This window comes from Phyllobates terribilis, unplaced genomic scaffold (assembly GCF_046119375.1).
Source record: "Phyllobates terribilis strain yellow unplaced genomic scaffold, ASM4611937v1 Scaffold_3__8_contigs__length_932513732, whole genome shotgun sequence".
NCBI lineage: Eukaryota > Metazoa > Chordata > Amphibia > Anura > Dendrobatidae > Phyllobates > Phyllobates terribilis.
In genome coordinates, this window is record NW_027362763.1 from 468,596,707 (window position 1) to 468,622,416 (window position 25,710).

Below are 25,710 nucleotides of genomic sequence, written 5' to 3' on the forward strand. Positions count from 1 at the left end.
CCTTCTGCACCAAGGACAAGACTTCCTGTTCTAAGGCCTGTTGCCCTGCTTTTGAAGACTCGATTTCTGTAACTAAGAATCTTTCTGATGGACAGGAGCTGAATTGTAGCTTCAAACCCTGACCTCTAGTATTTAATTCCTTTACCGCCTTGGACGTATGAGTACGTCCAAGGTGCTTTCCCTGCACTCCATGCGGGCTCTGGTGCTGAACAAGCATGTTACCGGGCACATGACAGCTGATCTGATCAGCTGACATGTGCCCCTAACAGCCGCGGGTGGAATCGCGATTCACCCGTGGCTGTTAACATGTTAAACATGTTTAACGTCGCCGCGTCGGAAGCACATCACTAGTACCGCCTATCAACACCAATGTCACATGATTGTTGTCGTGGATGGGTTGGCATAACAGGAGACCCCGGTGGTTGTCACAGCCGGGATGCTATGAGCGCCGCCCAGCGGACGGCGCTCATAGCAAATGAGCACTTTTGCTACATACAGCAGGGCTGAATGTATGTAGCACAGGTGATCAGACAATCGCAGCTTCTAGTCTCCCATGGATAATATTGAAGGAGGGAAAAAGTTAAAAAAAAAAAAAATGTTTTTAAAAATATATAAAAGTTCAAATCACCCCCCTTTTGCCCCATTCAAAATAAAACAATAAAAAAAAAACAAATATACACATATTTGGTGTCCAGAATCGCCCGATCCATCAATATATAAAAAAGAATTAATCGGATCGGTTTACGGCGTAACGAGGAAAAAAATCAAAATGTCAGAATTAAGTTTTTTGGTCGCCGCAACATTGCAATAACAGGCGATCAAAAGATCATACCTACCCCAGGTATATATTTTTCACTGCTTGTGTGATCTGTCCTGAAAACTGCCTTGTATCTCCATGCAATGCTCTGCAGCCTATCAATTTCCGGTATATATTTTTCACTGCTTGTGTGATCTGTCCTGAAAACTGCCTTGTATCTCCATGCAATGCTCTGCAGCCTATCAATTTCTGGTATATATTTTTCACTGCTTGTGTGATCTGTCCTGAAAACTGCCTTGTATCTCCATGCAATGCTCTGCAGCCTATCAATTTCCGGTATATATTTTTTCACTCCTCTACCTTTTTTATTCCATGATACTTAAAGGTCATCACACTTACTTTAAGAGTTTATGATCCATGCCGAGTTTGCTAGTCTGTTTTTTTTTTTTTCCCTGCACTTTATGGTCTCCTGTTGTCTTTTAAGCTAGTGATTGATTGTTAATGAGTTAAATCTGTGCAGATCTAAGCAGATACGTCCCTATATATTGAGACTTAATTAAGGGGCAGCATTTATGCGGGGGCATTTATGCATATAGCATTTATGCATACTTTATCGAAGTGCCATAATTTAGCAAAGTGCCCTGGCAGTTAGAAAATGGCAGTTGGACAGGGCAGGAGACAGGTAAGACATGCAAGACAAACCAACAAACTTGCTTCCAGGTCATCTTTTTGGCAAATAGTATTCACCATTTGTATCTGTGCCATTTATTTTCTGGTTGCTACAATCATCCACATTCACCGTTCTCCCACAAATGCGGCACACTTCATCCATATTAATCCCTCACTCCTCTCTTCTCCTATGTACAGTTGTCATGCTCTCTTCACAATGTTATACCACGCAGATCCATTCATTCCCACCATACAACGCAGGAAACGCTCTCACAAATCACTCAATCATCTGCTCACTCTCTGTATCTTCCTTCTATTAGTCGCAGGTGATATTTCTCCTAATCCAGGACCTTCCAGTAATAATAACACTAACTCTTTCCCTGTTACATTCAGAAACCCTGCTAATCTCATTAATATTCCCTGCATATCTTCTGTCTCATTCAACTGTGCCCTTTGGAATGCACGCTCAGCTTGTAATAAACTCTCTTACATCCATGACTTTTTCCTCTCTAATTCCCTCAACCTTCTGGCTCTCACTGAAACCTGGATCCAGCAGTCGGACACCACCGTCGCTGCAGCTCTCTCCTATGGTGGCCTACACTTTTCTCATACTCCAAGACCTGACAACAGATCAGGTGGAGGTGTTGGTCTGCTTCTTTCAACAAAATGTACTTTTCAGGGAATCCCCCCTGTACCCTCCCTTATCTTCCCGTCCTTTGAGGCCCACACCGTCAGACTCTACCGGCCCTTCTCCCTGCGAGTGGCGGTTGTCTATCGCCCCCCAGGTCCCCCCCGTCAATTCCTGGATCACTTTGCTGCCTGGCTTACAAATTTTCTATCCTGCGACATCCCCACGATAATCATGGGAGACTTTAACATCCCAATTAGCGATCCTCTTTCCCCATCTGCCACGCATCTTTTATCATTAACCTCCTCCTTCGGCCTTTCACAGCTTGCTAATTCTCCTACACATGAGGACGGGAACACATTGGACCTGATCTTCTCCCGGCTTTGCTCAGTACATGACTTTACTAACTCTCCCCTTCCACTCTCTGACCATAATCTTCTTTCATTCTCTGTCAAGAACTGTGACTCTACTCAAGACACTCCCACCGTCCACACTTATAGAAATTTACGCGCCATTAACACCCAGAAATTTATAAAAAGGTTGCAATCATCATTGGCCCCAATCTCCTCCCTCTCATGTCCCGACTCTGCATTGAAGCATTATAACAAAATAATGCTATGCGCCCTGGATGAAGCCGCACCTTCTACACAGAGAACAATTCGGCATAGACGGCGACAACCCTGGCACACGCCTCAAACACGTCTTCTCCAGAGGTACTCCAGGTGCGCTGAACGGCTGTGGAGAAAATCAAATCTGCCCGAAGATTTCCTCCACTATAAATTTATGCTGAAAACATAACTCTGCCCTTCACCTCTCCAAACAAACCTACTTTAACAACCTCATCATCTCACTTTCCAATAATCCTAAACAACTCTTTGACACGTTTCATTCTCTCCTCAATCAAACAGCACAGGCCCCGACCACTGACCTCAGCGCTGACGATCTGGCTAACTATTTCAAAGAAAAAATTGACCATATCCGACAGGAAATTTTCTCCCAATCCCCAAATGTTATGCATGCTCCCCCCCGCCACATTGTATCTTGCTCATTTTCTGACTTCGAACCAGTCACGGAAGATGAAGTGATCAGGCTCCTTGCATCTTCTCGCCCTACCACCTGCACCAGCGACCCTATTCCCTCACATCTCCTTCAGTCCCTTGCTCCAGCTGTCACCTCTCACCTAACTAAAATTTTCAACCTTTCCCTCTCATCTGGTATCTTTCCCTCTTCTTTTAAACACGCCAGCATACATCCATTACTTAAAAAACCATCCCTCGACCAGAACTGCACGGCCAACTACAGACCTGTTTCCAATCTTCCCTTTATCTCTAAACTCCTGGAACGCCTGGTCCACTCCCGTCTAATCCGCTATCTCTCAGACAACTCTCTTCTTGACCCTTTACAATCTGGTTTCCGCTCTTACATTCTACTGAAACTGCCCTCACTAAAGTCTCTAATGATCTACTAACAGCTAAATCTAATGGTCACTACTCTCTGCTGATTCTCCTGGATCTCCCTGCAGCATTCGACACTGTGGATCATCAGCTCCTCCTCACTATGCTCCGCACTATTGGCCTCAAGGACACGGTTCTCTCCTGGTTCTCCTCTTATCTCTCTGACCGCTCCTTCTCTGTGTCTTTTGCCGGCTCCTCCTCCTCCCTACTTCCTCTTACTGTCGGGGTTCCTCAAGGATCAGTCCTAGGCCCCCTTCTTTTCTCCTTATACACCGCTCCTATTGGACAAACAATCAGTAGATTCGGTTTTCAGTACCATCTCTATGCTGATGACACCCAATTATACACCTCTGCTCCGGACATCACCCCTGCATTACTACAAAAGACCAGTGATTGTCTTTCTGCTGTGTCTAACATTATGTCCTCCCTCTACCTAAAACTGAATCTGTCAAAAACTGAACTACTCGTCTTTCCTCCCTCCATTAATCTACCTGTGCCCGATATTGCCATCTCCGTTTGTGGCTCAACCATTACTCCCCAGCAACAAGCCCGCTGTCTTGGGGTCATTTTTGATTCAGATCTTTCTTTCACTCCTCACATCAAATCACTCGCTCGTTCATGTCATCTACATCTCAAAAACATCTCAAGAATCAGGACTTTTCTCACCTTTGACTCGGCAAAAACTCTTACTGTCGCTCTTATTCATTCTCGTCTTGACTATTGCAACGCTCTACTAATCGGTCTCCCTCTTACTAAACTCTCCCCTCTCCAATCCGTCCTGAACGCAGCAGCCAGGATCATATTCCTTGCCAACCGCTACTCAGATGCCTCTTCCCTGTGCCAGTCATTGCATTGGTTGCCCATCCAATATAGAGTTCGTTTTAAACTTATCACGCTTACCCACAAAGCGCTCCATGCTTCAGTACCCCCCTACATCTCCTCCCTTGTCTCAGTCTACCACCCTACACGTGCCCTCCGTTCTGCAAATGACTTGAAACTAAAATCCTCCATAATCCGAACTTCCCACTACCGTCTCCAAGATTTCTCGCGTGCTGCGCCAATTCTCTGGAATGCACTACCCAGGACAGTTCGATTAATTCCCAATACCCACAGTTTCAAGCGAACCCTAAAAACACATTTCTTTAGACTGGCGTATCACCTAAACACACTCTGTCCATCCCAGCTTTCCCCCATATTAAAATCTTCTTCAACTTCGGGTTCAAACCAACCATGCACATAAAAGCCTCTGTCAGGACTGCACACATACTGGCTGGTGACCAGTCCATGTATTATTATTTATCCTATTCAGTATATCAAGGCTGCATTATACAATATATGTACTTTTTACCTTTTGTGTCTCCCCCACTTCCTCATAGACTGTAAGCTCGCGAGCAGGGCCCTCACTCCTTTCTATATGAGATATGCTTATTCTGTATTGTCTGTATAAGTCCCCCCTAAAATTTGTAAAGTGCTGCGGAATATGTTGGCGCTATAAAAATAAACTATTATTATTATATTATTATTATTATTATTATCAATAAAAACGTCAGCTCGGCGCCCAAAAAATAAGCCATCACCCAGTCCTAGATCCCGAAATATAGAGACGCTATGGGTCTCGAAAAATAGTGCAATTTTTTTTCTTTTGTAAACTTTGGATTTTTTTTTCACCACGTAAATAAAAAAGAACCTGTACATGTTTTGTATATACAAACTCGTAATGACCTGGGGAATCGTAATGGCAGGTTAGTTTTAGAATTTAGCGAATGTGGTAAAAAAAACAACAACCCCAAAACAATTGTGTAATTGCAATATCACCGCACTTTGATTTTTTCCCTGTTTTCCAGTACATGAGTTGGTAAAACCAATGGTGTCATTCAAAAGTACAACTCGTCCCGCAAGAAACAAGCCCTCACATGGTCATATTGACTGAAAAATAAAAAAAGTTATGGCTCTGGGAAGACAGGGAGCAGAAAACGCAAAAACCCAAGGTCGTGAAGGGGTTAAAATCCATTTGTTTCTTGAGATTTCTTACCAGGCAGGAAGAAACCTTTTTAGCCGTTCACTTACCTGGGGCCTGGCGTCATTGTCTTCTGGATCTTTTCGTTGGATCAGCAGGAAAGGAATCATAATTGAAGTTTTTTTCTTGGCCCTTGGGACCTTCCATCTTGGATCTCTGGTCCTTGTGGACACAAACTGTCTCCTTCCAGCTGGACGAAAGAATCTCCCCTGAAAGGTATTAGCGGGAAATGCCTTCTTGGTGTCTGCTTCTTTTGCCAGGAACTCATCCAGGGATGGCCCGAAAAGGAATTCTCCCTAACATGGAATGCCTCATAGCCTACTTTTAGAATGAAGATGCCGTGACAAATTTTTCAACCAAAGAGCCCACGTGTGGAATTAGATACGGAACACGAGCGGGCCTTAAGCCTTTTGCATCAGAGGCGCAGTCGGCTAAGAAAATCAGCAGCTTTTTGGATGGTGGAATGCTGGCTAACATGTGATCTCGCAGACATTTATTTTTAATCTGAGATTGTAGCTGATCTAGCCATACAATTAGACATCTTGCTGTGCATGTTGCTGCAATGTTTGTTTGTTTTTTAAACTGTAATTTTTATTACATTTGTTTGAAAATTACAAATCACATGAAGTTTGTACAGCAGAGTAAAACTCAATGAAACTTTTATCCAAGGGAGTGAATACAAAGCTGAGATCCAGCAGACAACTACAGACAAAATCTCAGCAAACCCATAACATAAGCAATCTACCATACTTAATATTAGGTTCTATTACCCAACCATATTCAATCTATAACGTAACCAAGGACTGACAGCAGACAAAAACACACTGGGAGAATGAAGCAAAAGGGGGAAATGTAAAAGAATTATCCATTGTGTTGAGCCCAGAAATAATCCCAAAACGCTGAAATTGGCTCAAATAATTTAACCCCTGCAATCAGGACAGCAGTCATATCTTACATTCTCCTAATATCAGAAATTCTGTAGAGCAAGTCCTGAAAAGAGAGAGGGTTCTTCTTTTTCCAATGGAGAGCAATCAGGCATCTAGCCTTCGTTAACATATGGAGCAGTTTAGAGGAGTTTTTACCCATCAAAGAACACAGACTATAGATCAAAGGATCCAGGGAAACCTTGGAGAACTGTACTATGTGGATCAGTAATTTAACTAAGAGCCAGAACCCCATAATTCCAGGACATGACCAGAAGATGCGAGTTAGCGTACCTAACGAGGTCCTACAATGCCAGCAGACATCTGGAAACAGGGGATTAAGTTTATGTAGGAGATCTGGTGTGTGATACCAGCAGGGCTGCCATCAGGGCATTACTGCCCTCACTGCTTTATGGGGCCCGTTGAACAGCAGTAAAGAGCAGGGGCCCGGGCCGGTCCAGGGCCCCTCCGCTTGTGCTTCTGCTCACCAGGCCCTCTTGGGAGAGATTGGGGAGAACACATGATGCTGAACTGGGAGTGGTCAAAGCACATGATGAACTGAAGTGGAGGGTGGGGAAAGCATATAATGAAATGGGAGTGGGGGTGGAAAGATCACATGATGATGAAGTGGGGGTGGGGAGAGCACATGAATTGAGAGTGGGGGATGGGGAGAGCAAATAATGAATTGAGGGTGGGAGAGTGCAAATAATGATGAATTGAAGGTGGGGGATGGGGGACAGCAAATGATGAATAGAAGTTGGGGGTGGGGAGAGCAAATGATGACATGAGGGTGGAGGGAGAGAGAAAATGATGAAGTGGGGGTGGGAGAGAGAAGACATAAAATGAATTGGGGGCATGTGAATATAATGAATTGGGAGAGGGGGGCGTTGAGGATGACAGAGTGTGACTGGTAATGAATTGGGGCACAGAGTACAGGTTCTAATTAATTTATATATTTATTAGGTGGGGAAAGTGGCTATTTATAGTTAGTGGGGGTGCAGTGATGGATTACAATTTCTATTTGGAATGGTGGGTTGTATAATAACTAATTATATATTAATGGGTGCACGTCTGTATTCAGCTGCGTAGTGTAGAAGTTGGGGAATATGCTCTGGAAGAGGTGCTCTAGATAACTGTGTGTTATTTTATGTGGAGACGAGTCCTGGCTGGAAGAAGTGATGGTGGTCTGAGCTGGATGAAGGAGAAAAGCAAAGATGATGGACTTCAACTAGAGAAGCCACTGGTGAGTCAGTTTGTTATCTGTATGCTGACACTATACACTATATACAGAGCTCCTGTGTATAATGTCACTGGTGATCCATGTATTCCCTGTACACTGACACTATACACTATGTACAGAGCTCCTGTGTACAATGGCACTTATACACTGTGTTCCAAATTATTATGCATATAATATTTTCTCAGATTTTCCCAAATTACCTATATGAATTGCAGTCATTGTAATTTTCCAGTCAAATAACTATTAGAGTACAATTGAAAGGTTTTTGTACAAACTGCCTATGATAACAGTATATTTTTTAAAAAATAAAAAACTCAAACTGCACTCAAAATGCATGTTCCAAATTATTATGCACAGCAGAGTTTTCAACCTTTTCATTTTAATAAAGAACAAAAAAATGGTCATTTTTGAAATTATAAGCATTAGCAGGTTATTACAAACTGAAATCAAACAGTTTTCAACTCAAAACTTTATTCTAGGTGATGTTACATTTGCACATAGGACCCCTTGTTCGAAAGGAGCTTCTGAACTCTCTGGTCCATTGAATTTGTCAGGTTTTGGATGGTTTCTGCTTCAATTGTTTTGCATGAGGACAGATTACCCTCCCAGAGCTGTTGCTTAGATGTGAACTGCCTCCCGCCATCATAGACACTCCTTTTGATGATGCTCCAGAGGTTCTCAATGGGGTTGAGGTCAGGGGAGCATGGGGGCCACACCATAAGTTTGTCCCCTTTTATGCCCATAGCAGCCAGAGATGCAGATGTGTTATGTGCAGCATGAGACGGGGCATTATCATGCATGAAAATTATCTTGCTGCGGAATGCACGGTTCTTCTTCTTGAACCATGGCAGGAAGTGCTGTTTGAGAAACTCAACATACATTATGGAGTTCATCTTTACCCCTGCAGGGATCCTAAAGGGGCCGACAATCTCTCTCCCCATGATTCCAGCCCAAAACATTACTCCACCTCCTCCTTGTTGGCGCAGTAGCCGTGTTTGCGTGGGGTGTCCATCAACCAGCCATCCTCCACTCCATCCATCTGGACCATCGAGCGTTGCACGGCACTCATCGGTGAACAAAACAGTTTTGAAGTCAGTCTTCATGTATTGTTTGGCCCACTGGAGCCGTTTCTGCTTGTGTGCAGTGGATAGAGGAGGTCGACAGGATGGCTTACGCACAGCTGCAAACCTCTGAAGGACCCTGCATCTTGTTGTTCGGGGGACGTTGGAGGCACCAGCAGCTTCAAAAACTTGTCTGCTGCTATGACAAGGCTTTTTTGCCGCTGCTCTTTTAACCTGACGTAATTGCCTGTAGGAGAGAGTCCTCAATTTTCCCTTATCAGCACGCACACGTGTGTACTGTGAATCAGCTACATACTTCTTGATTGTACGATGATCACGATGAAGTGTCTTGGCAATGTTGATTGTAGTCATGCCTTGACCTAAACACTCCACAATTTGTTGCTTCTTAGCAGCCGACACATCCTTTTTCTTTCCCATTTTGGCAGAAAATGTAGGCTGCTTAATAATGTGGGACAGCCTTCTTAAGTAGTCTTGCCTTTCATTGGACACACCTGCCAAACTAATTAGTACAGGTGTCTGCAATTGCTTACAGTGATATAAAGAGCCCTGACACACATCACCGTCAATGAGTTTAACTGACAAACAAAAAAATTCTTACCTTATCACTCCTAAACACATTTGCATAATAATTTGGAACACAGTGTAGTAATATTACTATTGTGTTTTTAATTGATCAGTATTGTAGTATTCGGTCACTATGTGGTGGCTATATTTAGTCCGGTCACGGTGTGGAGATATTTGTTCCTCGTATTTGGTATTATTTGGTCACTATGTGGTGGTAATACGTGGTCTAGTCATGGTGTGGTAATATTTGTTCCTTATATGTGGTATTATTCGGTCACTGTGGGGATAATATGTGATGTGGTCACGGTGTGACAGTATTTGTCTCTTATGTGGTATTATTCGGTCACTATGTGGTTGTAATATGCGGTCTGGTTATGGTGTAGCGGTTTTCTTTGTATGTGGTATTATTCGGTCACTGTGGTGTTAATGTGTGATATTATTGGTCATTTAAAAAAAAAAAATTATGTGACACATTCCCTTAAAGAAAAATAAATAAAACTATACCTAAAAAGAGTACTGGATATTTTAAGAAATGTGTAATAGGTTAGAGCAGATTAAGGCCCTGACAGAAGAGTCTCCTTGTCCTAGTGGCGGCTTAAAAAATGTTTTGGCCAAAACAAAAGCTGCTAGCTATGTATGTGATATGGTGTTCACTGGAAACTGTTAATGTGTGATTGGTGAGGACGTGGTGCAGAAGTAGAGTTTTTCCAAGAGAGGGCAGTGGGACTGTATAAGATTCGAGGGGTGGAGGCGGAACTGGGGTGGAGCCTGGGCAGAGTCTCAAGGTGCCCGAAAATTTTGCCAGCATGGGGCCCTGAGTTTCCTAGGGGCAGCCCTGGATACCAGAACATTAAAATTGTACATTGATTTTCTTTATATAATGTACAAATTGATGTTTTCGCTGCACTATCCCAGATTATCATCCAGGACTGCGGTGACAATTCCCTTCCCAAGAAAGATTCCCACTTGACCGTATAAGAGTGCGTAGCCTTAGAGGACCGCGGCAATGGACCTAGCATCCTATAAATACCGGAGATCAAACCTTTAGTAGAACGGCCCTTCCTACACAATTTGTCAAAGTCTGTTGGTTGAGACACTTCCTCAGATCCAAACAGAGAAGACGCCAAATGTTTAATCTGGACATATTGAAAAAATTCACGGTTAGTAATGGGAAAATTAGATTTAATAAACTCAAAAGTGTGGCTTTCCAGTGAGTCTCCGTCAACTATATCTGCATATCTAAACAACCCTGCTGAAATCCACGGGTGGATTCTAAACTAATCGGAATCATGAGTTGATAAATGAATTAAGTCATTGGTAAATTTGGAGGTCTCAACCCAAACCTATTTGCCCAAGAGCTCCAAATAACTCTAGTAAATTGCAAGGGGCATAATAAAGGAAAAGGGGACCTTATGTGGCTACCAGACCACAGGAGGGGATTCGGATGGATGGGAGCAAACCACAATTTCTCAATCTCTGTCCACTTGTTAAAGGCCCACAGCAAAGCCAAAGATAGAATCCTTCTTAGGTGAGTGGCCCAATAGTATTCAGAAATGTCTGGGACCGAGAGACCGCCCCAAAATTTATGGGCCGTAAGTATTTGCTTAGAGATCCTATGGTGTTTATCATTCCATATGAATCTCATTATACTAGCTTGAAGTGATTTAAGTTCTCCTGAGGAGACCTTTTACAGGGAGAGTCTCAAAATAATAAGTTAGCTTAGGGAGGAGTGTCATTTTCACAGAGGCTATACGGCCCAAAAGCGAAATTGAATAGGGTTTCCATTTTACAACGTTTGGTTTAAATGCTCCTGCACCCGACTCCCGGGCCCTCTTTAGGAAACTTTCTGCCTTTTTATCCAGAGGGTCTTTCAGGAGGCCAGTATCATCAAAGGACAAAGTCAACTTGTGAGATACATTCGAAATGGCCACATAAATTTTGGGGCCCAACATTCACAAATATCGGATTCAAAGGGGTATTTTCTTTTAACCCTTTTTGGAATGAAGCCTTTTTCATCAGGCTTCTTCCACTCCTTTATTAGGGAGGACACATTTTTATGCACTGATGCTTTTGCACCTCTAACCCCCCAAACATTACATCCTCTCTGGTTTTGGGTTCTTTAATGTCATTGATTTTCATTGTGGAACTAATCGCTTTTACTAATTTATCCGTATCTTCTGCTGGAAAACAAGGGTGGTCTTCATTTTCATCTGAGGAGAACAAAGATGAAAAATCTGAATATAATCTGTCTAATTCCCCATCGGAACTTGTTTCCCCAAAAGCATCCTGCTTCTCAACTCGAACATAAGGGGTCCTACTCCTAAGTCCCTTAAGTGAATTCCTGACCTCCGTTTTAATTATCGCTTTTAAGTTTTTCATAAGGGTTGAGGATTCTTCTGCCAATGTTTTTTCAATGCAATGTTGACACAATGTTTTATTATACGATGGTAACTAGGGCTGTGGTAAGCCAAACCTCCAACTCCGACTCCTCAATTTCCATGACACCAACTCAGACTCCACAACTCCCTCTTACGTGGCTCATGTTTAAGTGATAAATTTACTGTAGCACAGATTCATCTCAGCTAAAAGTCTAGACCCTTAGATCAGGAATAGGACAGACATTTATAGCACATTTCATAACTTTCCCAAATTCTTATGAAAAAATATTCCCCACAAACTGCATTAAACTACTCTACCCAATTTATTATATATTTTAGGAGTTGGTCCATTTTATTCCGAACCCACCAAAATGGACACCGACTCCACTACCCTGATGGTAACAATTAGGCTCTACAAAGTGCACATTCATTTTTCTTTGCTTTATTCTGTGCTTTCCTAGGTCTGTCTTATAATAAAATGCACTGAAGGGGAGACAGCCCTGAAACCAGTAGGGTATTTGATTTACCCACCTCAATAGGCAGGAACTACCATGCATGAAGGGGCTGCTTCCTCAACAGGATCCCTGGTTTAGCTTTCCTCTTCCATCCTGCAGGTGAGGAGTGCTATAGGGCATGCACTCTCCTATAACGCTGGAGGTGCGTTCCTGCTGTGCCCTTTTCACATCTTCTGCTTCTGGGAGGCCACATCCCTCAGAAGTGATGGCAAACCCGGCGTCGGGTCACTATATTCTCTGTTCAGCATATGCACGTGCGTACTGACCCGGAAGCTCACCGCTGCAGGAGAGGAAGGGACCGCTCGTGTCGGCACTTCTCCTCTGAGGGGCGTCTCAACTGGACGTCCCGACGAGAACCCCCACAACTGCTCCAGCCTGCCTCCTGAATCCATTCCCTGCAACTGGGGGCCAAGTAAGCACCGAATATCCCTGGCAGCACCAGGGACTGTAGGTCTCCCTCCAAGGACAGGAAATCACTGAAGAGGGTAGAGAGGCTCTGCCTTTTAACCCCTTAACCGCCAAGATGAATTTAAAACAGTGACCGCTAAGGGGCCTTATTCCCTCATCTCAGTTTTAAAATGTTTTTCAAGAATAAGTGTATAGTGCCCCCAATAGTCGTAAACTCTCCAGGGTAGCTAAGACCCTGGAGAACACGATCAGGGCCGGTTTTTCCGGTCTCTGATCATGCGATTGTCGTTATTCAATGAATAGCAGCGATCACACAAAAAAAAAGTGTGCCTGCCATAAAAATCATTTCTCTCTCTTCTGACATGACATGTCAGAGGAGAGAGAAATTATGTCTCCAAGCCCCCCTCAGTACTTCCGCTATCCCCAGGCCATCCTGCTCCATCCCGGCCCTCTGCCTCTTCATGAACAAAATGGTGGGCGCATGCTCAGTGTGCCCGCCGAGATCTGCTAGCCAGCACATAGCAACAGCAGGGAATTTTCCTATTGGTTCCAGACTTTTCATTACTGTGATAGACCCTATCACAGTGATCAAAAGCCCAATAATTAGTAAATCATCCCTGTGTCATCCCCTTAGTCAGATTTTTATTTTATAATTTTTATTTCCTTTATTCTTTGTCATTAGGGTTGGGATTAGGGTTTTTCAAAAGTTACAAAAAAAAAAAAAAAAGACGATATGACAACTAGTGTTGAGCGCAAGTTCTCGCTACTCGAGTTTGCATTGGGTGCTTGAGTCCCCGCCCCGCATGACCTAATGTTATCAAATTCTGTGTAGTACATTTGGGTTCAAAATGCTCACTATACTCCTTGATAAAAATTGTTGAGGGGTATAGTTTCTAAAATGGGGTAATTTGTGGGGGGTTTCTGCTGTTTAGGCACCTTAGGAGCCCTACAAATGCAACATGGTGCCCGCCGTCTATTTCAGCCAATTTGTGTTCCAAAATTAAAATGATGCTCCTTCCATTCTGTGCCCTGCAGTTTGTCCAAACAGAACTTTTTGACTACATGTGGGGTATCGCTGCGCTGAAAAGAAAATGAGTAACAAACTGTGGGGTCCACTTTTTGGTGTTACCTCCGGCAAAATTGAAAAAAATTGGGACTAAAGCAATAGTTTAGAGGTAGAATTCAAATTGCTTTTTCTTTGCATTAATTTCTGTATAGCAAATGAAGGGTTAAAAAACTTCCTGACAACAGTTTTAAAGTATTTGAGGGGTGTATTTTGGGGAGTTTCCAATATATAGGACCCTCAAAGTCCATTAAAATCTGAACAGGTCCCTAAAGAAACAGGTTTTGTAAATTTGTTGAAAAAATGAGAAATTTCTGCTAAACTTTTAACCCCTCTAACATCCTAACAAAATAAAATGACATGTGAAAAATGATGCAGATGTAAAGTAGACATATGGGAAATGTTATTAGTTATTTTGTACAGCATGACTAACTGGCTTAAGGATATATAGATTGAAAATTGCAATTTTTTAAAATAAATTTTTTCACCAAGACTGCAATATTTTTTACAAATAAATGTAAATCATCTCAAACAAATTTTACCACTATCATGAAGTACAATATGTCACGAAAAAACAGTCTCAGAATCAGGGGGATCCGTTGAAGCGTTCCAGAGTTATTACCTCATAAAGTGACAGTAATCAGATTTCTAAAATTAGGTCTGGTCATTGAGATCAAAATTAGCTCGCCCACAAAGGGGTTACATCTGTAGGTTTCCTGTAATTGGGGGCAAATATGCAGTCTCCCTATGGTGCTGTCGTGGGGATGGGGAAAAAGCCAGTTAGCGATTTTTCCCTTTTGAGCCCTGCCATGTGCATAACCAGTAGTTTCCGACCACATATTGGGTATTGCTGCTTTCAGAGAAATTCCTTTATAAATTGGATCCATTTTTTCCTACTACTCCTTGTGAAAACAGAAGAAAATGGGGCTAAAACATTAGAGTTTAAAAAACACACCAAAAAAAAAAAAAAGCCTTTTTTTATTTCCATTACCCATCATTCTATAATTTTGTGTAGAACCTGTGGGTTCAAAATTCTCACAACACTTCTAGGTGAATTCCTTGAGGAGTGTAGTTTCTAATATGGGGTCAATTCGGGAGTTTGTTGCTGTTATGGCACCAGCAAACTATTCCAGCCAAATAGTGTTTGTTCACTTTGGCGCCCTGCTATTTGTCTAAATAGCAGCTTTTAACCACATATAAGAGTATTGTTGCATTCGGAATAAATTGCTTTACAAAGTACAAGGTCCAATTTTTCCTATTAACCCCTTTCCAACCCAAGGCGTACTAATACGTATCTGTGCCCTGTGACTTATGGACCTGATACGTATTAGTACGCCCTATCTTTAAAGCGGCACCGCGACCGAAGTCGTGGTGATAAAATTAAAATTCCGGTGCCAGCTTACCTCAGGGTAGATGGCGCCGCCCTCCCGATCACTGTGATTGGCTATTTAGAGTTCATGAAGGGAAGTACTCCCGGATTGAACCCCCTGAATGCCCCCCTGTTCTGGGAGTGAGTGGGAAAATTGTGTGGGACTTGGTGCACCCACTGCTGGACAAAGGTTATCACCTGTACGTGGATAACTTTCATACAAGTATCCCACTCTTCAAGTCCCTCTCTTTGCGACATACCGCAGCTTGCGGTACTGTCCGCAAAAATCAGAAAGGCCTCCCAAAGACGCTAATTGGGCAACTTCTCAGAAGGGGTGAGAGCAGAGCCCAATATAGCGACCCCCTGTTGGTGGTCAAGTACAAGGACAAGAGGGATGTCCTTCTCTTGACCACCATACATGGTGATGGCTGCACCCTCAGCACTGTAAGAGGTTCCACTACACAGGTCGCCAAACCAGACTGTGTAGTGGGGTACAACAAGTACATGGGGGGAGTTGATCTCTCCGATCAAGTCCTCCAGCCGTACAGTGCTTTGAGAAAGGCCAAGGTATGGTATAAGAAGCTGGCCGTGCACATTGTTCAGATGGCAAGGCACAAAGCTTTCCTTCTGTCTCAATGTGCAGGCCAGACTTCTGCGTCGTATCTTCACTTTCAGGAGACAGTTATCAAGGCCCTGATATTTGGCAGTGGTGGCGGAGCGGGTCCCACTACTTCTGGAACTGAAGGACCTCGAATTGTACCGAGCCAGCATTTCCCGGGGCAGATCCCTCACAGCGGAAAAAAGGGTAAGTCACAAAAGAAGTGCCGAGTGTGCTACCGAAGAGGAATACGCAAGGACACCATTTACCAATGTGACACCTGCCCCGACAAACCTGGCCTCTGCATGAAAGACTGCTTCAGAAGATACCATACCTCCATGGACTATTGAATTAATTTCTGACGTATGAGAACCCGACGAACACTACACAGCTGACGTAGTGTTCGTCAGGTTGTCATACTTCAGTTGTGTAGTGTTTGTCAGGTTGTAATACACAACTGGCATATAACACTACATTATAAAATTGACAAATCAGGAATCCGTTCCAAAAAGGGGGCACTTGTGGGGGAGCTCCAATGTTTAGGCACACAGGGGCTCTCCAAACGCAACATGGTGTCCACTAACAAATTGGAACCATGTCGCGTTTGGAGAGCCCTTTGTGTGCCTAAATGTTGGGGCTCCCCCACAATTGACCCCATTTTGGAAACTAGACCCCCCCAAGGCACCTATCTAGATGCATAGTGAGCACTTGGAACCCCCAGGTGCTTCACAAATTGATTCGTAAAAATGAAAAAGTGTTTTTTTTTCCACTTTTTCATTTTTACGAATCAATTTGTGAAGCACCTGGGGGTTCCAAGTGCTCACTATGCATCTAGATAGGTGCCTTGGGGGGTCTAGTTTCCAAAATGGGGTCACTTGTTGGGGAGCTCCAATGTTTAGGTACATCAGGGGCTCTCCAAACGCAACATGGCGTCCGCTAATTATTCAAGCAAATTTTACAATCAAAAAGTCAAATGGCGCTCCTTCCCTTCCGAGCCCTGCCGTGCACCCTAACAGTGTTTTTTCCCCACATATGGGGTATCTGCGTGCCTAGGGGAAATTGCACAACAAATTTTGGGGTCCAATTTTTCTTGTTACCCCTGTGAAAATAAAAGAAAAATTGGGTGTAAAGTAACATTTTTGTGAAAAAAGTTAAATGTTCATTTTTTTCTTCCACATTCCAAAAAAATTCCTGTAAAGCACCTGAAGGGTTAATAAAGTTCTTGAATGTGGTTTTGAGCACCTTTGGGGGTGCAGTTTTTAGAATGGTGTCACTTTTAGGTATTTTCTGTCATAAAGACCTCTCAAAGTGACTTCAAATGTGATGTGGTCCCTAAAAAAATTGTTTTGTAAATTTTGTTGGAAAAATGAGAAATCGCTGGTCAACTTTTAACCCTTTTAGCTCCCTAACCAAAAAAAATTTTGGTTACAAAATTTGGCTGATGTAAAGTACACATGTGGGAAATGTTATTTATTAAGTATTTTGTGTGAAATATCTCTCTGATTTAAGGGCATAAAAATTTAAATTTTGAAAATTGCAAAATTTTCAAAATTTTCGCCAAATTTCCGTTTTTTTCACAAATAAACGCAAGTGATATCGAAGAAATTTTACCAAAATCATGAAGTACAATATGTCACGAAAAAACAATCTCAGAATCAGGGGCATCCGTTGAAGCGTTCCAGAGTAATTACCTCATAAAATGACAGTGGTCAGAATTGTAAAAATTGGCCTGGTCATTAACGTGCAAACCACCCTCGGGGGTAAAGGGGTTAAACCTTGTGAAAATGAAAAATTTGGTTAACGCATCATTTTAACCCCTTAAGCCCCGCGGGTGGTTTGCACGTTAATGACCGGGCCAATTTTTACAATTCTGACCACTGTCACTTTATGAGGTAATTACTCTGGAACGCTTCAACGGATCCCCCTGATTCTGAGAATTGTTTTTTCGTGACATACTGTACTTCATGATTGTGGAAAAATTTCTTCGATATCACTTGCGTTTATTTGTGAAAAAAACGGAAATTTGGCGAAAATTTTGAAAATTTTGCAATTTTCAAAATTTGAATTTTTAAGCCCTGAAATCAGAGCGATATGTCACACAAAAGAGTTAATAAATAACATTTCCCACATGTATACATCAGCACAATTTTGGAACCAAAATTTTTTTTTGTTAGGGAGCTATAAGGGTTAAAAGTTGACCAGCGATTTCTCATTTTTCCAACAAAATTTACAAAACCATTTTTTTAGGGACCACATCACATTTGAAGTCACTTTGAGAGGTCTTTATGACAGAAAATACCCAAAAGTGACACCATTCTAAAAACTGCACCCCTCAAGGTGCTCAAAACCACATTCAAGAACTTTATTAACCCTTCAGGTGCTTCACAGGAATTTTTTGAATGTGGAAGAAAAAAATTAACATTAACTTTTTTCACAAAAATGTTACTTTAGACCCAATTTTTTTTTATTTTCACAGGGGTAACAAGAAAAAATGGACCCCAAAATTTGTTGTGCAATTTCCCCTGGGCACGCAGATACCCAATATTTGGGGAAAAAACACTCATTTTTTTTAAACAACTGTTGAATAGTGATTTTTTTAGCCAACAAATCCACATCATAAAACTCCATGTGAACATACTCCCTACACTGACCTGCGATGCCGAGTTTCAATTTTTTTGCAGTGAAAAAATACTGACCAAATACTGATAGTGGGGCCGTGGCCTAAACACACATAGCCTAACACAGTGTTTTCTGCCACTTTAAAAAAGAAGGAAGCAACATGGCAATTTGAGGAATTCTGGCTTGGGGAATGGGGGGTGGGTGACTCCAAATTTGACCTATGAATCAAAGCAGAAAACAAACAGCATAAAAAAATATAAAACAGCCAAAAACCCAAGCCAACAACGTGAAAATCCCATTAGGGAGCGTTCACACTGTACTGTCAGCATTGCACAGATCTTAGGAAACCTCAGCACACACTGACCGCCGCTGCGGATTTAAAGTGGTCGGCCAATCAGATTATCCCGCAGATATTAGTGCAGACTTCAACATCGGCAATGCTAATGAGCAGCAAACCTGCACCATTTTACCAACCAATTCCAAAGCAGCAGTTATCTGGCATAGCCCCTGATTATTGGGGCACACCGTAGCTGGGTTTGACCCCCTTGTCCTGTCCCTGGTCACAAAATCAACTGGTGCCAGGCACAATAGACCCAACTCACAGAGGAAAAAGAAACAGCAGCACTTCTCTGCAGCTCACTCCTTCAAATGGCTTTTAGGCACAGAGTTTACGGCATGAGCGCTTTACGGCCAATTCAGTGAGCCTTCTTACACCTGCTGTGAATCACCTCAGCACAGTAATCACAACAGGTAACAACAACACAGCAGACTCCGCCCACTCTGCCACACAGAGCGCGTGCGCAGTACTGTCCGGGTGAGTGTTCGGCGGCGGCACTAGTTATCTCTCGGTCATCATTCTGCTCGGAGCCGGAGGGGAGAGGTGAGTTTGATCTCTCTCGTCGCTCGGTTTTATCCCCGGTTTTCACGTGCACATGTCAGCAGCAACTATAGAGGTAGTGATCATCCTGCATAGGGAGCGGAGGCAGTGTGCCTGCTCGTTACCATGGTGACCGCTCACGCCTTGCACTGCTGTGCACGTCACATTACATCTAGTAGGCGCTGTGCTCCTGCTGCTCCTCAGGTATTGCGGCTATTGTGGCTGCAGCTTACAGTCACTGAAAACTCACTAACTTGCTGTATAAACTTATTACATACAGGCTATGTGCCCACAATGCAGAAATGCTCCTGATTTTTTCCTGAGCGTTTCTGCATCTCCCTGGCAGAAAAAATGCATGCGGATTGTACATGCGGATTGTACATGCGGATTTTACATGCGGATTGTACATGATGTTTTCCTGCCAGGGACATGCGGATGTGAAGCGTTCTTCACATGCGATTTCGCATGCGGGTTATCAAGCGCTTTCTAAGCGATTTTAGCATCACTTGGAAAGTGCTTGACAACTTGGTCACACTATATAAATCCATGCAACTGGCATAGATTTATATAGTGTGACCAAGTAAATAGTTAAAAAAAGAATAAAAATGGTAAAAACTAAAAAAAAACCTCACCTTCCGATGGCCCCCGGTGTCCTTATCCGATGCGTCCGGTCTTCCCAGTGTCCCGCGGTGGTGTAAAAGGACCTCCCATGACGTCATTTAGTCATGTGACAGGTCACACGACCACTGACGTCAGCAGTTTCGTGACCCGTCACATGACTAAATGACGTCATGGCAGGTCCTTTTAGACCATCACAAGCTGCCGAGAAGCCAGGACGCATCGCTATGGAGACCGGGGGCTATCGGAAGGTGAGTATAATGTCGGATTATCATTGGGGAACATGGCAGGCCTTCTACGAAGCGTTTTTTAAGCGTTTCTGCAGCGTCCCAGTATGATCCATATGTTCCTCCGTAACGGTGTGAGCCCCCGTAATGGTGTGAGCCATCCACAGGAGCCCCCCGTAACAATGTGAGCCTTTGTGACGGTGTGAGCCAGTCACAGGAGCCCCCGTAATGGTAGGAGCCCCCATAACAGTGTGAGCCACACACAGATGCTCCCATAGAAATATGAAGCGGTAACAGATACCCCCACAGGAGTGGGGGGCAGCCACTTGTAACTCCACAAGGCAGAAACATGAAGAGTAACAAGAGGAGGCAGGGGCAGACGCCTTTGTAGACATTTTGTGTTGACCAGAAACCGAGCTGGTGCCCAAGTGCGGCTCTCCTTTTCGATCGTAGAAGCGGTTCCACCAGGGGACCCTCTATTATTTCTCCATGCCACAATAATAATAATAATTTTTATTTATAAAGTGCCAACATATTCCGCAGCACTTTACAGTTAAGCGGGAACATGTACAGACAATAAATTCATACAAGGTAAAACAGTTTAAACAGTTCCATTAGGTGTGAGGTCCCTGCTCGCAAGCTTACAATCTAGGGCATATAGACCAGGGCATGTACACCACCCCTTTATGACTCAGTTGAGTTGAAGAAAATCAGAAAAAGGTTAATGGAGGTATAGACTGCATAATTCATTATTGTAGCACCATCATTGTTTCAGAGAATGTGACACTGGGAGATTTTATGTCAGCCTGCTATTCTATATGCATCTATACAAAACATCGTGCCGTGGAATGTCGTGTTCACAAATTCTGTTGACTGCACAGGTATAACTTTTCTGAATTACAAAATGGCAAAAGATTATACCTCCAGATTGTTATCGGTGCTATGATTTGGAGATATAACTAATTATAATGCAGCATTCTAAATAAGTTTGCGTCCCTGACGGATTACACTAAGGGCACATTCAGACATCCATACAAATCGGTCCAAGATTGGACTGACCGTGGGATTCCCAACCCGAGTGTGACAGCCCCATAGAAATATATGAAGCAGTCACGCTCGAGTTAGTAGACCCGCGGCCAGTCCGTGCATTGTGGTCCAATCTCTAACCACTTTGTATGGACATTGAAAGCGTCCCAAGGCTGCGTTCCCACAGTGACTATTTGGTCAATTTTTAGATGTTACGTTTTTGTACGTAACAGGTGCAGAAAATCTGGAATATCAAAAACTCACCAAAAGCTGACTGTGGGAACATAGCCTAATGCTGGTTTCACATGCATTTGACGCGCCCCCTGGGTCGTGGGGTACTCGGTGCCGGGTCGGTCGTTGCTTGGGGAAATGTCACAGTGGCGGTGACCCGGTCCGTGACCCAGAGCGGTCAATCAAAAAGGGGATATTTACAGGGGAATTAAAGTTTTTGTATAGAGTTTGTGATGCCACCTGTGGTATGCGGCTATATGGAGCAGCCGCTGCTGTGCAGAACATCTGGAGCTCATGTTAGTGCAGCAGGGTTGGTTCAGCTCTCCACAGGTAGAGCTTAGCTCCAGGGCAGTGTAGATGTTGTAGTGAAGTAGATGATGCTGGGCATTGTAGTGCAGGGGTAATGGCGCAGATAATAATCACAGAGACAGTGGGATGCAGTCCTCAGGGTCTTTACTCACGGTTGTTGCAGTCCAAGTTACAGGTACCAGTGTAACTTCCCTCGTCGTGCTGCGCTTACTCAGGGAGGGGCTCAGTCCACCCTCAGATATCTCCAGAGTACTTAGCGGGACCCCCTTCTATGTGTTTTCTCTCTGGCCATCTCCCTGCACCTCATACCTAGTGTCCCAATCCGGTACCTGCGGGCCTTGTCGGGCGACGTCTGTTCCGTCCCCTGGGTCCTCTATAGCTACCTTCTTGGTGAGACTGATATGGACTGTTGGCTGCAGGACTTGAAATACTGCAGCCTCTGGTTTCTAGTTGAGACGTACAGTCTTCCGCTAGTTGAGGGACCGGTCCTCTTTGTGTGGCCTGACCCCTCCACCTCCTGGTGGATTCGGGCATACGGGTGGCCTCCAGCACTGCCCGTACCCCTGGGGTCCCTTCCTAGTTTCTGGAGCCCTTCCTGCTCCTCTCTCCTTCAGTCCTGGGCCTCTCCTCAGGCCCTCTGCCTGAGCAGAGCTCCTACAGAGCCCCTGCTCCCACACTTCTCCTCCTCAGACTGTTCTCTCACTCTCCCCCCCTGACTAAACAAGATGGCTTCTCTATTTATCCCTTCCTTTCATGTGCTCCCCTAAGCTACTTCCTCCACCCACACCCACTACATAGCTCCTCCCATCAGCTAGGGACCCGAGACTGTGCTCTCCCTTAGGAGCAATCTCGCCCTGCCCCCACTGTGGGTATGTGTTGGATGCAGGTGTTAGGGTCCCGAGCTGTACTCCTTCCTTACCTGAGAGTGAGATACCACACCTCTGGGTGAGATGCAGTACCTCTGTGGCGACCGAACCCTCAGGGGCACCACACTTTCAAAGTGAAAGTACATGTTCAGACTGGCTGTGGGTCTCACGACCTGATCTCAACAGCCTAAAAGGCTGAGTGCACACGTTGACTATTTGCAGCAGACGTTTCTGCCCCAAAACCGGAGTGTTGGCAGTAAAAGTGTAGTGTAAATATCTTAGGTTTGTAGAGTCCACACAGCAAATTCCCCACGTCTGGACTTTGGCTTAAGGCCAGGTTCACACGAGCGTATAAAAAATCGTTAAGAGTTTCATCTAGAAAACTCGGACGATTTTTTTCTCACTTGTCATCCGTGTGCAGTTCATATTCAACCTGTTTTTTTTTTTACAGCAGCAGTTATTAATCATTTACAGGACCATTTACGGTTTCCTATGTTATAAAAATACTCTCTCTTGTGAATGAGACCTAAACGTGAATTTCCACAATTAAACACGATATTGATTTCTGAGCCAGGATTTTTTTTATACAGCTCTGAATTAATGATGTGCACAGTAGAGTTAGTGGTAGTGCTTCTGCTTCTATTGGTCTCAACAAACACGTGATAACTGGGACGGCTGTCACTGAGATTTATTTGTTAATTCAAGTGGTTATCCAGAGCCTCTCACGTCTGCTGATGTGGTGCTGCCGGCCACCTGACAGGTATTGGCAAGTTGTGCGTATACCCAGCAAGTATACACTTGTCCTACCTGCTGGCCATACATGTGTCACAATAAGTGACCATTGACACAACATCAGCAGGACCTTTCCCCTCCCAATGCAGAAAGGAAGGGTGGTGGATAAAACTCCATTCATTCATAAAATAAATGCAATATTAACGGATTAACACAAAATAATAAGTGGTGGTTCTGGTGTCGCGTGCCAGATAAAACCACCCTGCGGACCAGATTTGGCCCACGGGCCAGAGTTTGGCATGTATGGTAAGTTTTTGATCATGCTTACTTATTTCCTTTTAGGTAGCGGTATTATCTGATGGTCTTATTGTGACTCAGTACCAGAATCTAAGTGATCATAGAAGATGCACTCATCACATGATAAGAGATCAGATCTTTTTTATAAACTGCCCAATTCTGCCCAAAAGACAAGTGCTGAAATCATAAATGAAGCCAGAAATTCTCTTCGAACCCTGAAAACCAAAAGACCATTCACTCCAAGAGAAGATCAAAGAAAACTATTTGGAGCTTTATCATCTAGGACATCGGACAGCAGACCACCGTCCTCTTTTAGGTAGGTGACCAGTTTTTTTGTGTAATTATAATTAATGCAGAATAAACAGATGTGAACTCAACTTTATGAAATTCCTCATGTCTTCTGCATTATTTTCTCTTCTAACAGCCTATGTAAGTGTATTTATCATTGCTTTATTAAAGGGAACCTGTCACGTCCTTTTTTGCTATTAAACTGCCCCCAATGTCTTGACCCCAATTGCATCACTAACATGTTTTTCTCAAGCAAAACATTCCAGTATTTATCGCAAAAAAACACTTTTTATACTTTGATTGCCCCACATACCTTCTGTTTCAGTCATGGGGTGGGCATCTGTAGCTTTCCAGTCATGCAGTCACATCATAATTCTTTCCTTTCACTGCTTCCTACATCACAGAAATCTCCCAGGAGATCCCGCCCTTGCGCAATGACTATCAACCTTCCGGGCATCTGGGTGTACATCCTGGCTTCATTGCATATGTGCACATGCTCCGGAGCCGCTTAGAGTCAGTGGCAGGTGGACACGTGAATCATTGTGACTCTCGGCGGCTCCGGAGCATGAGCACATATGCAAATGTTATTGAGCAAGCACGGGATCTGCTGGGAGATTTCTGTGATGCAGGGAGCAGTGAAGGGAATGAATTATGATGCGATGGGCGTGGAGAATATAAAATGGCATTTGACTGACCGTGACTGGAAAGCTAGAGATCCCCACCCCTATGACTGAAACAGAAGGTATGCGGGGCAACCAAAGTCTAAAATGTGTTTTTCGTCATAAATACTGGGATGTTTTGCTTGAGAAAAACATGTTAGTGATGCAATGTGATTTACTAACAAGACAGTTTAATAGCAAAAAAGGATGTGAAATGGTTCCCATTTGAGTCTTTGTTAATATTTTGAATTCATTTCTTTTATGTTCTCTTTTTCTGTCAATGTGAACACATGCTCTGTGTCTTGATCTGCTTGTTCTTCTAGATTTGAAGGATTGAGTTAATAGTAGTCTTATTTGTCAAGCACATTAGGACCTTGATAGATGTGAAATATTTGATACAAATTAGGTATCTCAGAACTACAAATCTGTTATCCCCGTGTGCATTTCCCAAACCCAATAACTATTGATTTTTATGTATGTGTACTGTAGAGAATCAGTCTCTTTGGCAGCCGTAGCGGATACACAGGTAATCAGATCAGGTCCAACCAGGTGAAGTTTATTGTTTTCATAAACCTCCACACAAGTCCAAACAAAACAAAACACAGCCTTGACTTGGCACAAAGAAGCAATAGAAAATAAACAGTTCGTAGAGTAGTATGGGCTAACCCACTTAGATACATGTCCATATAACAGCTTAGTACATGGCAAAAACCCAAAGTTAGTCAGGCCTCTGGCAGACGCTGACCAGTCTACAAACAGGTCTTTTCACCGTCACACACAGAGATCATTATGGAGCAGCTCAGCTGCCCTTTATATCAGCTGGACCTGGATTGGAAGATGGGATCGACTAGTCCCGCACATCGCTTTCAGTCGTTCCAAAATCCCAGACCCAATATCAGGGCCTATTAAAAAAAAAAAAACAACTCATGCTCGGCACATCAGTGACATACAGTATGTACTCCATCCAGTATTATATATACAATACAGACCAAAAGTTTGGACACACCTTCTCATTTAAAGATTTTTCTGTATTTTCATGACTATGAAAATTGTACATTCACACTGAAGGCATCAAAACTATTAATTAACACATGTGGAATTATATACTTGACAAAAAAGTGTGAAACAACTGAAAATATGTCTTATATTCTAGGTTCTTCAAAGTAGCCACCTTTTGCTTTGATGACTGCTTTGCACACTCTTGGCATTCTCTTGATGAGCTTCAAGAGGTAGTCACCGGAAATGGTTTTCACTTCACAGGTGTGCCCTGTCAGGTTTAATAAGTGGGATTTCTTG

At 43.4% G+C, this 25,710-nt stretch overlaps 1 protein-coding gene across 10 annotated transcripts in view; it reads left to right on the plus strand.

The window, feature by feature from the left end:
* Positions 1-25,710, plus strand: part of ARMC2 (armadillo repeat containing 2) — a 191,335-nt gene that overhangs the window by 22,178 nt on the left and 143,447 nt on the right. For 2 of the 10 annotated variants that reach the window (XM_073675816.1, XM_073675821.1), the window contains exons 1-2: positions 19,024-19,164; positions 23,513-23,783. The exons of 3 other annotated variants lie outside the window; for them this stretch is intronic. In XM_073675816.1, coding sequence (XP_073531917.1) covers positions 23,575-23,783 — 209 coding nt within the window. In that variant the 5' untranslated portion in view covers positions 19,024-19,164; positions 23,513-23,574. Of the gene's footprint in view, positions 1-7,276; positions 7,692-19,023; positions 19,165-23,512; positions 23,784-24,250; positions 24,498-25,710 lie in introns of those variants that run through there. 5 more of the 10 variants (XM_073675817.1, XM_073675818.1, XM_073675819.1 and 2 more) reach the window with 4 other exon arrangements.